This window comes from Lepidochelys olivacea (genome assembly GCF_965140295.1).
Source record: "Lepidochelys olivacea isolate rLepOli2 genome assembly, chromosome: 1".
NCBI lineage: Eukaryota > Metazoa > Chordata > Testudines > Cheloniidae > Lepidochelys > Lepidochelys olivacea.
In genome coordinates, this window is record NC_140411.1 from 280872348 (window position 1) to 280885192 (window position 12845).

General features: G+C 39.4%; 1 protein-coding gene across 2 annotated transcripts in view; it reads right to left on the minus strand.

Moving 5' to 3' along the window:
- PTPRQ (protein tyrosine phosphatase receptor type Q) overlaps nt 1–11851 on the minus strand; it is a 213245-nt gene extending 201394 nt beyond the window's left edge. The window contains exons 1-5 of one of the 2 annotated variants that reach the window (XM_084616733.1): nt 10904–11850; nt 10293–10373; nt 8290–8427; nt 7467–7602; nt 4610–4864 (exon numbers count right to left, since the gene is read on the minus strand). In XM_084616733.1, coding sequence (XP_084472859.1) covers nt 4610–4864; nt 7467–7602; nt 8290–8427; nt 10293–10373; nt 10904–11071 — 778 coding nt within the window. In that variant the 5' untranslated portion in view covers nt 11072–11850. Of the gene's footprint in view, nt 1–4609; nt 4865–7466; nt 7603–8289; nt 8428–10292; nt 10374–10903 lie in introns of both variants that reach the window. The other variant, XM_084616734.1, reaches the window with a different exon arrangement.
- Nucleotides 11852–12845: the final 994 nt, after the last annotated feature.

Genomic DNA, 12845 nt, shown 5'->3' on the forward strand with positions numbered 1-12845 from the left:
TTTTATTTGCCTCCTGGTTCTTTAGAGTGCATGCACATCATGTTTTCTAGCTTTTGTCCATAACCATGATGATTAGAAACTTTTTTTTAAATGAAAGCTGAGATTTTCTTGCAATCTTAGGATTCCAGCAACTGGGGCTTTAAGAAAAAAAATCACCAAATATTATGAGACTCAAAATAAAATTGCAAGAGGCATCAAAACTGAAAATATGTACTATCCTTATTGCTTAAATTTTCTACAACTAATAGGAATATTACAACTTTTTATCAATTATTCAGTAATGTGATTGAAGTTACAATTGAATTTGTTCAGTTAAAATAAGGAAAAGAGCCTGTGTTGTTAGACTTCTCCAGGGAAGATATTCATTGGTTTCTAAAAGGTACATATTTGAAAGTTTTAAAAAAAATGCTAACATGTATTTATGGTATTCAGTGTTTTCATTTTGGACTTATGTTTATTTAAACATATTTCATTTTTTCTTTTGTGCCTCTACATAAACAGTTTTTAAGATTGTAGATAGTAACACCAGATTATTAAATAAAAGAAATAGTGCCAGCCAATCAAACAGTAGCTCCTACAGAGCCCTGTCTCATTCAAAGCATGCCTGACAAAATACTCATGTCCACTACTTAGCTAGGTTAGCCATACATGCACGTGCAATGCAACCTACATCCTCTCCGAATGTTGGCATAAAGTGCTACATGTTTTTAGCAAACAACATGTCAGAAACCATATTGCATAATTCCACAGTCAACAGCTGACCTATTAGGCCAAAGTGCCTCAAAGCACTTAGCAAAATTGGGTAAGCATGGGTAGTTCCATATTTCAATCGATTTAAGTCAATTTGTATGAGAGGCACTGTGCTCTAATCACAGATTAAGGATGTGTTTCCAGGTCTGCCACAAGCTTCCTATGAATTCTTCTGCAAGTCACTTTCTGAGCTTCATTTATGCCCATCTAGAAAAATGTACCTTTGCATATGCATACGCTAGGGGGGAATTTTTTCTGTGAGAGATGCAGGAAGAATTGTCATTTTATCAAATTATGGTGGTTTTATTCAACTTTCAGAAAGTACCTCTGGCCAGGTTGGAAGTTGACAAAGGAAATATTCTTGGTCACCATGTTTTTCTCTCTTGCAGTTTCAATGACAGAGAACCAAATCTAATTTTGAAATAATGGCAATTCCTTAAAAGCTTTACTATTCCTGCACTTGACAACTGCTCCTTGCATGACCCAAAAACAAAATCTACCCATGTCTCAAAAACTGTGATTGTGTTGACTTTGTCTTAGATTTTTAAGTCTTTGGTTCAAGTACTGCAAACTGATCCATATGGATGGACCCTCAATATCCGTGTAAAGCCCCACTGAAATTAATGAGATCATATGGGAGGTGGGAGTCTGCTATAGACCACCGGACCAGGGGGATGAGGTGGATGAGGCTTTCTTCCAGCAGCTCACGGAAGCTACTAGATCGCATGCCCTGATTCTCATGGGTGACTTTAATTTTCCTGATATCTGCTGGGAGAGCAATACAGCAGTGCATAGACAATCCAGGAAGTTTTTGGAGAGCGTAGGGGACAATTTCCTGGCGCAAGTGCTAGAGGAGCCAACTAGGGGGGGCGCTTTTCTTGACCTGCTGCTCACAAACCGGGTAGAATTAGTGGGGGAAGCAAAAGTGGATGGGAATCTGGGAGGCAGTGACCATGAATTGGTTGAGTTCAGGATCCTGATGCAGGGAAGAAAGGTAAGCAGCAGGATACGGACCCTGGACTTCAGGAAAGCAGACTTCGACTCCCTCAGGGAACGGATGGCCAGGATCCCCTGGGGGACTAACTTGAAGGGGAAAGGAGTCCAGGAGAGCTGGCTGTATTTCAAGGAATCCCTGTTGAGGTTACAGGGACAAATCATCCCAATGAGTCGAAAGAATAGTAAATATGGCAGGCGACCAGTTTGGCTTAATGGTGAAATCCTAGCGGATCTTAAACATAAAAAAGAAGCTTACAAGAAGTGGAAGGTTGGACATATGACCAGGGAAGAGTATAAAAATATTGCTCGGGCATGTAGGAATGATATCAGGAGGGCCAAATCGCACCTGGAGCTGCAGCTAGCAAGAGATGTTAAGAGTAACAAGAAGGGTTTCTTCAGGTATATTGGCAACAAGAAGAAAGCCAAGGCAAGTGTGGGCTCCTTACTGAATGAGGGAGGCAACCTAGTGACAGAGGATGTGGAAAAAGCTAATGTGCTCAATGCTTTTTTTGCCTCTGTTTTCACTAACAAGGTCAGCTCCCAGACTGCTGCGCTGGGCATCACAAAATGGGGAAGAGATGGCCAGCCCTCTGTGGAGATAGAGGTGGTTAGGGGCTATTTAGAAAAGCTGGATGTGCACAAGTCCATGGGGCCGGACGAGTTGCATCCGAGAGTGCTGAAGGAATTGGCGGCTGTGATTGCAGAGCCATTGGCCATTATCTTTGAAAACTCGTGGCGAACCGGGGAAGTCCCGGATGACTGGAAAAAGGCTAATGTAGTGCCAATCTTTAAAAAAGGGAAGAAGGAGGATCCTGGGAACTACAGGCCAGTCAGCCTCACCTCAGTCCCTGGAAAAATCATGGAGCAGGTCCTCAAAGAATCAGTTCTGAAGCATTTGCATGAGAGGAAAGTGATCAGGAACCGCCAGCATGGATTCACCAAGGGAAGGTCATGCCTGACTAATCTAATCGCCTTTTATGATGAGATTACTGGTTCTGTGGATGAAGGGAAAGCAGTGGATGTATTGTTTCTTGACTTTAGCAAAGCTTTTGACACGGTCTCCCACAGTATTCTTGTCAGCAAGTTAAGGAAGTATGGGCTGGATGAATGCACTATAAGGTGGGTAGAAAGCTGGCTAGATTGTCGGGCTCAACGGGTAGTGATCAATGGCTCCATGTCTAGTTGGCAGCCGGTATCAAGTGGAGTGCCCCAAGGGTCGGTCCTGGGGCCGGTTTTGTTCAATATCTTCATAAATGATCTGGAGGATGGTGTGGATTGCACTCTCAGCAAATTTGCGGGTGATACTAAACTGGGAGGAGTGGTAGATACGCTGGAGGGGAGGGATAGGATACAGAAGGACCTAGACAAATTGGAGGATTGGGCCAAAAGAAATCAGATGAGGTTCAATAAGGATAAGTGCAGGGTCCTGCACTTAGGACGGAAGAACCCAATGCACAGCTACAGACTAGGGACCGAATGGCTAGGCAGCAGTTCTGCGGAAAAGGATCTAGAGGTGACAGTGGACGAGAAGCTGGATATGAGTCAGCAGTGTGCCCTTGTTGCCAAGAAGGCCAATGGCATTTTGGGATGTATAAGTAGGGGCATAGCGAGCAGATCGAGACGTGATCATTCCCCTCTATTCGACATTGGTGAGGCCTCATCTGGAGTACTGTGTCCAGTTTTGGGCCCCACACTACAAGAAGGATGTGGAAAAATTGGAAAGAGTCCAGCAGAGGGCAACAAAAATGATTAGGGGACTGGAACACATGACTTATGAGGAGAGGCTGAGGGAGCTGGGATTGTTTAGCCTGCAGAAGAGAAGAATGAGGGGGGATTTGATAGCTGCTTTCAACTACCTGAAAGGGGGTTCCAAAGAGGATGGCTCTAGACTGTTCTCAATGGTAGCAGATGACAGAACGAGGAGTAATGGTCTCAAGTTGCAGTGGGGGAGGTTTAGATTGGATATTAGGAAAAACTTTTTCACTAAGAGGGTGGTGAAACACTGGAATGCGTTACCTAGGGAGGTGGTAGAATCTCCTTCCTTAGAGGTTTTTAAGGTCAGGCTTGACAAAGCCCTGGCTGGGATGATTTAACTGGGAATTGGTCCTGCTTTGAGCAGGGGGTTGGACTAGATGACCTTCTGGAGTCCCTTCCAACCCTGATATTCTATGATTCTATGATATGGACACAGGAGATCCACCTGTGCAGATCACCTTACAAGATCAGTACTTTAGATTGTAAGGTTATTAGGTTCTTCAGCATGCATATGCTATGACAAGGCTAGTGCCCTTTCAGGATATATCAGTGTATCATAATGTTATTGCAGACACCTGCTAGACAGTACAGCCAAGCGAATAATTCACAACAAATAATTTTGTACATGAATATAGCCTCATTTTCTTCTTTAGAAATATCTATAAACAGATCACAATTTCCTTGAATTTATCCAATGAATTTTTTTCAACAATTTTTTTTAACTCGTTGAGATGATAGATTTGAAGCAACCTGTGATCAGTCCATCATCTGAAATTCAAACTAGGTTGCTTTGTTTAAATTGGTCAAATCAGTCACAAGGTATTGTTTCTGTTTTTTGACTTAATGAGGAAATACTTGCACATGCAAATTGCACATGCAAAAGGAATTTAAGAATGGCTAAAATTAATTTAAAATTCTGCGAAATGCTGAGTGCCTCCTGCATGCTGCTGAGTGCCTTCTGCTCCCACTGTTGTCAACGGAGGCCGCTACAGGGACTCAGAACTTCACAGTACTGCTGAGTACACATAATATTTTTTGAAATTTTCTCTTAAAGTAATCAGTGTCATCTTTCATGATCTTTGTGATCGTGATAAACTAGAGTATATACCTGTTTCAACTTGAATATCCATGGTTTGAAAAACATTTATAAATTCAAGTTGCAGCTGTTTAAATTCAAACGTAAAAGTATACAAGGTTGCAGGTATCAAATGATCCCACTCAGAGAAGACATCATTTTGTTGTATAATCCGCAAAGTGTTATTCAGTGAAACTGAAACTGAAAATTCACTGGCTAGAATACTCCAGTTAAAAGATACTGTAGTACTTGTCACAAGTGTTTTGATACTGTTGCCTGAAATTCCACCTAACAGAGCAAAGAAATTTATATTATATACTTTTACAATAATTGATTAATAAGCACAATACATATATGTTAATTTTTACGCACTGTATAAGAAACAAGTGTATTTCAGGAAGGGATGAGGGACACACTACAATTAAAACAAAAATGTATTTCCTGTTTAGCTGCAACTTAAAACCAACCAGAACAAGGAAGCATGGAATTGCACACTGAAATAGTTTCTAACAGTATGTAAACATAAAATTGAAATAATCACTGTATTCAGTAGAAAGAAATGCAAATAAACTTAGAAAGCATATAAATAAAAGACAGTGTGAGTGTAAAGGTGTAAATTCTGTAATGCAGCTTGGTTCAATATCTGTGGATAACATATGTTGGCCAAGAGCACAAACATGGTAGCACCACAATCCTGAGAAATGCTGAGCCTCCTGCATGCTGCTGAGTGCCCTCTGCTCCCACTATTGTCAACGGATGTCACTACAGAGACTCAGGACTTCACAGGTTTAGGTCACAGATCTAAATTTAAATCCTGATTCTGGTCTTTCATTTCCAGGTTGGCAAGATGTTGGAATGTCTTAGAGGTAATGCTTTAGAGAGAGACTTTTAAAAGCACTTTTAAAATCAATGGGAGTTGTGCTCCTAAATTCTTTAGGACTTTTTCAAAATCTCCCTCTTAAACTCAAGAGGTTGCAATCTACTCTTGCTACTACTGCTGCTGCTGAAGCTCCAATTGACTAATATGGGTGGTGATCCTGTCCTATTATGAAACTGAAATTAAAGCCATGAGTGTTAGTTGATCAAACAATGATATTACTGCTTAGACCATGGTTTCTTTTAGGGTTCACTAGGGAGACACAAAGAAAATCAGATGAATGTTCCATAGGATTGAGGGCCTCATGATTAGAGCTGAGTGAATTTTTTTGGACAAATAGTTGATCCACCATGCAGCTTCAGGCTGACCAAAACTATCTGTGAATTCAGGACAAATGTTTCAGCCAAGAGAAAAAAAAATATTGTTTTTAAAGTCAAAATGTTGTTTTGACAGTTTTGAACTGAAATGTTTTGACTTTTGATTTTGAAATTACATTTTGTTTCAAAATTTAGCTTGCTTTATTTTAAAAAAAGAGCAAAATATACCCAAAATCTAAACAAACAAAATGTACACCAAAAATTTCGTTTTGGGTTTAACAAACCATTTCATTCAACCTGAAATGATTTTTTTTTCAGTTTTTAATTTCAGCAAGAAAAATAAAAATGTCCTTTATGGGTTGACTCAAAAAAAACTGTTTTTCATTTGAACTGAAAAATCAATTATCTGTTCAGCTATACTCATGATACCTTAATAATTCTTTGCAATTAGGGTGAAATTCAACCCAGGCAGAGTTACCACTTACTACCCATTTTAGGGTTTAAATGAAGTTAACTATTCCCATAATACTTCACGCAGGCCCTCTGCACTAGTGTGAATTACACCCCTACAAAACCTACTTTCCTCCCAATGTCTCCAAGAGCTTTATAAATATGAATTAATCAAGATTCACAAAATCCCTATGAAATAGTTAAGTATTTTTGTACCCATTTTACAAATGATAAACTGAGGTACAGAAAGATGAACTGACTTGAACAAGGTCTCAAAAGAAATACAGCCATGCAGCTACGCTGAAGAAAAAACCCAGCAGCAGCCAGGTACAGCCTGGGTCAACTGTGGGCTCTGAGACCTGGTTAGGGTGAAGGATATCAAAGCCCAGGCTCCAGCCCAAACAGGATCATCAACACTGTTATTTTTAGCTCCATGGTGCAAGCCTGAGTTGACCCAGGCTCTAGAATTGTTGCCTCGGGGGTTTTGTTTGTTTTGGGGGTTGGTTGTTTGCAGTGTAGATGTACCCCAAGGGTCAGAATTGCTTCCCAAATCTGGCACCTTGCACCACTCAGGCAGCATACAGGCTGGAATCTGACTATAGCTGGCCTCTGAGAATTCCCCCTGATGTGGAGGAGCTATTATCTGGCATAATGCCACAAGCAGTTCCCTGCTGAATTCCCCTGCCTCCCCATCCCTAACACACACACACTCCTGTGCTAAAAATCTGGCCCAATAAGTCTGCTCCCTAATTCTTCATTCTAACCACTAGCCCACAATCACCTTCTCCTCTTCTCCATTCTAGATGAAGGGATGTCAACATAAAAAAAACCAACCAAACCCAAGTATAATAATTAATTTCAATTTTTACTGTAGATATAATATTACACCCTTAAACTGGTCTAAAATGGCAAGACTATCAATAACTTTGCTGTTGGCCCACTTTATAATTCATTTCTCTCAGGGACATCTCAGCCACAAGTAAAAAAATAATAATAATAATAAAAATCACAAGAGCACTGTTTTTGCACCTTGTTGGTTAACTTGATCATTACAATACCCGACAAGTTATTGTGAAGATGGTCTTCCTTTAAATCAGGGAAGGAATCCTGGCCCAACTGAAGTTCATTGAAAATTTTCCATTGACTGTAATGAGGCCAGGAGCTCATCCCCTATCTTTTTATTTTATCTTCAATAATAAAGTAGTCTATGATGATGCCAAAAGGTATTTTATGTTCTATTACTTACGTGTCTTAAATGACTTTACACTTAAAATTGCACCATTCTTTACTGATTCTATTGTGACGTCATATTTCTTTCCTTCTTCTAGCAGAATTATAGAATTCAGAGGTTTTAGCACAACTGAAGAAATGTTTTCTACAATCTGAAATTTAAAATAATTTGTTGATTTAATGAGATGTTAATGTAATACAAAAGAGAATTAATAAAAATCATCTCTAGTGTAAACGGGGTACCTGCATTTTAAAAGAGGATATTAATCAAATACAGCAGTGTGTCAAACTATTTCCTCTCAATTCAACTATGAAATATTCAACAAATATTTATTAAAAAAAATATTTATGGCTGTTTTGAGTCTTTAAAGCCCAACCTTGTATGGGGGGAAGGGGAGCGGGAGAGGGAAGGATGACGTGAGTTCTGCACAGATGGGAGTTCCACAAGGCATGTACGAAATAATGCCTCCTAGACTGAGCACCAGGAAGCATAGCAACTGTACCTTTTTAGGAGAGCTTAGTGTCAAATGGCAGCATTAGCTTCACACAGCCCTTGACTCAGCAAACCACTTATGCACATGTTTAACTACGCAAATGCTTAAGCCTATCCCTATTCAGCGAAGCACTTAAAGTGCATGCTTGAGTCCCATTGGCTTCAACTGTGGGCACATGAAGTCAATTGCGGAATTGGGGACTAATTTTTCTAAACTTTCACTCGATCAATTAAACTATGGCACATTCATCTCTGTTATTAAAAACAAAGGCCATTTTCTACTGGCACATAAAATTTAAATAAACAAAACTATTTACAGCTCAAAATTATGAAATAAATAGTTTACTTTTTGATGGAAATCATCTGTAAGCTTATATGTTACAACATAAAAGTCTGGATTTTCTCCTTTTGGGAACTCAGACCACACCACCGAAACTGCTCTAGTGGATTTTTTCACTTGGTCACAATCTAGACTCTTTGAAACCTGCAATACAAAAGTACACAATATGTATTTTAACAGAACATGCAGTAGAAGTAAAGCAAATTTGAGGAAATGATTAAACTCTGTCTATGGTTACTTGTTCTGTTTACATACTGCCATTTACCATTGGATTCTACCCAGACCAAAACTGCCTGTCCAACTGCAAAGTCCTTAGAAGCTCCATAATATTCATAGGTTCTGCAGATACAGATACTAATGACTTCTCTTCATCTCAGATGTAGCTAAGTAACATCAGCTGTGGCCCAAACCCACTCCATTGTCAGGAATGCAGTCTGTGATTCCAGTATGGCAATTATCATCATAGGAATTCAGACAGGGAATGCACTCACGAAGTGCTCCCTCACACTGGTACTCATCCAGGGAATAATTTTTAAAGGCACTGTAGATTATGAGAATGAGCAGAGAGCTCCTTTGTGAAGCTCAAATGGGATTGTTTTGATTGGGAGAGTTTCATAGAGCCAAAATTCCACTCTGAAACTGCAATTTTTGAGAAGGAAAGAAGAAGAAGCAGCTCTGCTTAAATCAAGAAAACTGTCCTCAACAGAAATATGTAAAGCTGGGCAAAAAATGAAAAAAAAAGTATTTGAAATATACTATGAAATTCATCAAATAAATTGAGCAGCGAATATCATTCTGCCAGCTGTAATAATGAGGGTAGGGTTTACTGCTCTCTCCGAACAAGCAATGTGGAGTAGTAGGGTTAATATAGTGCTGAGAAGAGAGCTCCAGTTCCTTTTAAGTTTTGCTGGTTTTGTTTAAATATGGTCCTTGGGACCTGAGCCCCAAACCTCCCAGATTCCTTTGCTCCCACCCTCAGAACATAGTGAAGAGTTTACTTTAACCTTAGTAACCACCCCAGCCTCTGCACATCCAGAATCAGGAACAGAAGTGTACATGAAGCGGGGAACTAGCTTACCTCTGCTGAACTTCTCCTCACCCTTCCTATGCAGAGCTGTTCTTATGATGGAAACTGAATCATTTTAAGATGCAAATATTTTACTCCTATTATTTTAATGATACATTTGTTCTTACAGGACTTTGGTTAGACCCATTCAGGAAAACAGACCCCTGATGATTTTGGGTCTGACCTGGAACTAAAAACATAGGGGGCTCATTTAGTATCTGAAGATACAAATCTGAACCATATGTCTGAAATTCTAAGGAGTTTGGGCCTGAACTGACAGTCTCTGTATTAGATATAATACAAGTTAGGGTTATTTAAAGATTTTAGCACTTTACCTGTTTATATTTCCATTTACCTTGAATGGAATACTCAAAACAAAAACCCAAAATGTATCTCAAAAAAGTCATAGCCTGAACTAGTAGCAACCATTCTACTCCACAGTAAAAGCTAAATCTAATTGTATTGTATTGATTGTATTATGTGGTGTTATACTGCAAAGTGATGTATTGTAGTAAAAACTGAACACAGAATGTAAAAGGATAAATTTTCCATATAGCTTTGCCCTTTGTGAATACATCATGATATGGTACTCAGTTTGCTGTTTTAGGGTCATTTGTTATGTCTAATGCCAAATTGACATGACTATGTAAATCTTCTAAGATCTTAATAATAATTCACATTTGAAGTATAGTTTACATTTCACAAGAATGGTGCAAGCCTCTTCTTGGGAGCCAAGGAATCCACGTTACACTGACATGTGTGTCATAAACAATAGGGTTCACTGAGAAGTTAGATATGCTCAGGAAAAGAATAATAGGTTTTAAAACTATACTTGTACAGCAAGCTGGAGAAATGCAGAAATTTACACTGAAAATAATGTAGTGAAAGTTCTTCATTCTGAATAGAAGAAAATCAGCTTTGAAATGTAACAAGCAATTCATACAATTGGTAAGATTTCTGTAAAGGATAGATTAGCTCCTTCCATTCCAACTTGTGCTCTGTTTTGCATGGTGGCTTCCTGCAACTGCGATAAGCAAATATACATTGTTAGATCAAAAACAAGAGCAAAGCATCTCACAATATCAAGTATAATGGAAAACCTACCAAAAATCACTTAATTCTTCAAATTTACAAATGTATTCAGATATTCTGCCATGCAGAACTTGTGATCATAAAGGACAAAAGGGACTTCAGCTTACAATTTTCCTTCTACTTCTTTTTCCAGAAACTATTTTCAATATTTTGAATCTCATTTAGGGTCTTATCCGAAGTCCACTGAAGTCAATGGGAGCCTTTAAACTGACAACAAAGGGTTTAGGCACAAGTTCTTACACTTCATTTTCACCACCTACCTACCTACCATAGGACCTAATCATGTTTCCACTAAAATAAAAGGTAAACTTTCATTGACTTCAACAGCAGCAGAGTCGGAACCACAGAGTGGTTACTATACATTACAATTTATTGTGATGGTTAGAATGACAAAAAGGAGTGTAACTAGTAACCATAACTTTGCACACTTCAATTAAAACATCAAAGAAAAAAAATTCTTACCTGAAATATATATTCTAACAGCAGCAGCAGCAGATTCATTTTGTCCATATGGAAAGAAAATTTTATAATCCCAGTGTCTATTATGTGTCTGAATTTTAACAGCTTCAAAACAAAATTATGTTGGAATATTTTAAGATAAAATGAGGAGGAAATTAAGATAATGAACATGTATGTTAACACTTTATATTGATATAACTGAGGTTCAATACTATTCTAGATTTACACTCCTCCACTATGGGCCTGGCTCTTCTTGCCTAATGAACTCAATGACAGACTCTTATAGACTTCAGTGAGCTCTGGATCAGTCTCCTCCTTCTTACACAGCAAAATTCTCAACTTCAAAATGATGTTTATCTTTTGCCTAAATAACGATTACAGGATCAGACATTATATTGGATAAATCCAGGACCAGCTGTTGTTTGTTTTACTCCCACAAGGGTAATTTTAATGAATCTACATGTATGAGCAGGATTTGGCCCCAGATTTAGGGCCTGATCCAAAACTCAGTGAAGTCAGTGGAATTCTATGCCAGAGGATGTTGTGAAGCCAAGAATATAACAGGATTTAAAAAAGAACTTGATAAATGCATGGAGGATAGGTCCACCAATGGCTATTAGTCAGGATGGGCAAGGATGATGTGTCCCTAGCCTCGGTTTTGCCAGAAACTGGGAATGGGCAAAAGGGGATGGATCATTGATGCTAACCTGTTCTTTTCATTCCCTCTGAAGCACCTAGCATTGGCCACTGTCGGAAGACAGGATACTAGGCTAGATAGACCTTTGGTCTGACCCATTATGGCCGTTCTTAAATATCCTTTGCTGGCTTCAGTGGGATTGGATCATGCCCATAATGCACACTTCTTGTAAGTTACTTTTAAACTTTTAAGTTACTTTTTATTGTTAGAAGTACTGCACTGAACTCACCAGCACATTCTATCAACATAGACAATATTTTGTCTCTTAAGGATGCATCGTCAAATACAGAGTGCACATTAATGCGTGTTTTTACAAAGATGTCCAACAGCACCAAAATGAATACAATTAACTACTAGATGACTACATAAAATTATAGTAAATGATGTAAAATAACTTGTTCATCGGAAGAGATGTCATACACCCACACACAAATGTGTATGTACATCATTCATTGGAAATTGCTTTAATAATTTAGACAAGCATTAATAGAAAATTCTATTCTAAAAATGTAGCAGATATACTTCCAAATTCACACACATTAATCCAGCATGCTTATTCAAAAGCATTTTAATTCTGCAAGCACCATTGTGTCAACATCAAAAAGCTTAAGTGTGCCCCAAATCTTAGCAAGCAAGATGAAAATAAAGAAATGTCACTGTTTTGGCAAGGCAGTCCTTCATTACTGCAATCCTCAACACTATGAATTTTAAAACATTCACCTCCTAAAAGTGACCTTCACTCAGGCCCCAGTCCAGGAGCCCTTTAGGTAGATACATGATTTAAAGCTGGAGCAGTCCCTGCAATCAGTCAGTGAGGGTGTGCTGAAGGTTATTACCCTGGGGCAGGCACAGATTCTGCCACCCTGAGCAGTAACTTACGCTGCCAACACAACTCGGCTAGCAACAGTGCTTCAGGATCGGGTCCTACATGAGTCAACAGCTAGGGCCGGATTCTGCTCCCTTTCCTCAGCCTGGCAATGTGTTACTCCGCCAGCCGCTATTACTCACACGGAGGAAAGGCAGCAGAATCTGGGCACAGTCGTTGACTCGTGTAGGGCCCGATGCTAACGCCCTGGAGGGGCAGAACCGGAGTTTTGAAGGAGGCAGGACGCCGGGACTAGGAGATCTGTTCTTACAGCCCCTCGGCCCGTTGCAAACACCCTCGGGAAGCGGTGTCTAAAGCCCTCCTCCAAACAGCCTGGGGACCCTCCAGGGCTCCCTGTGCCTACCCAGCTCCCCGCTCCATGC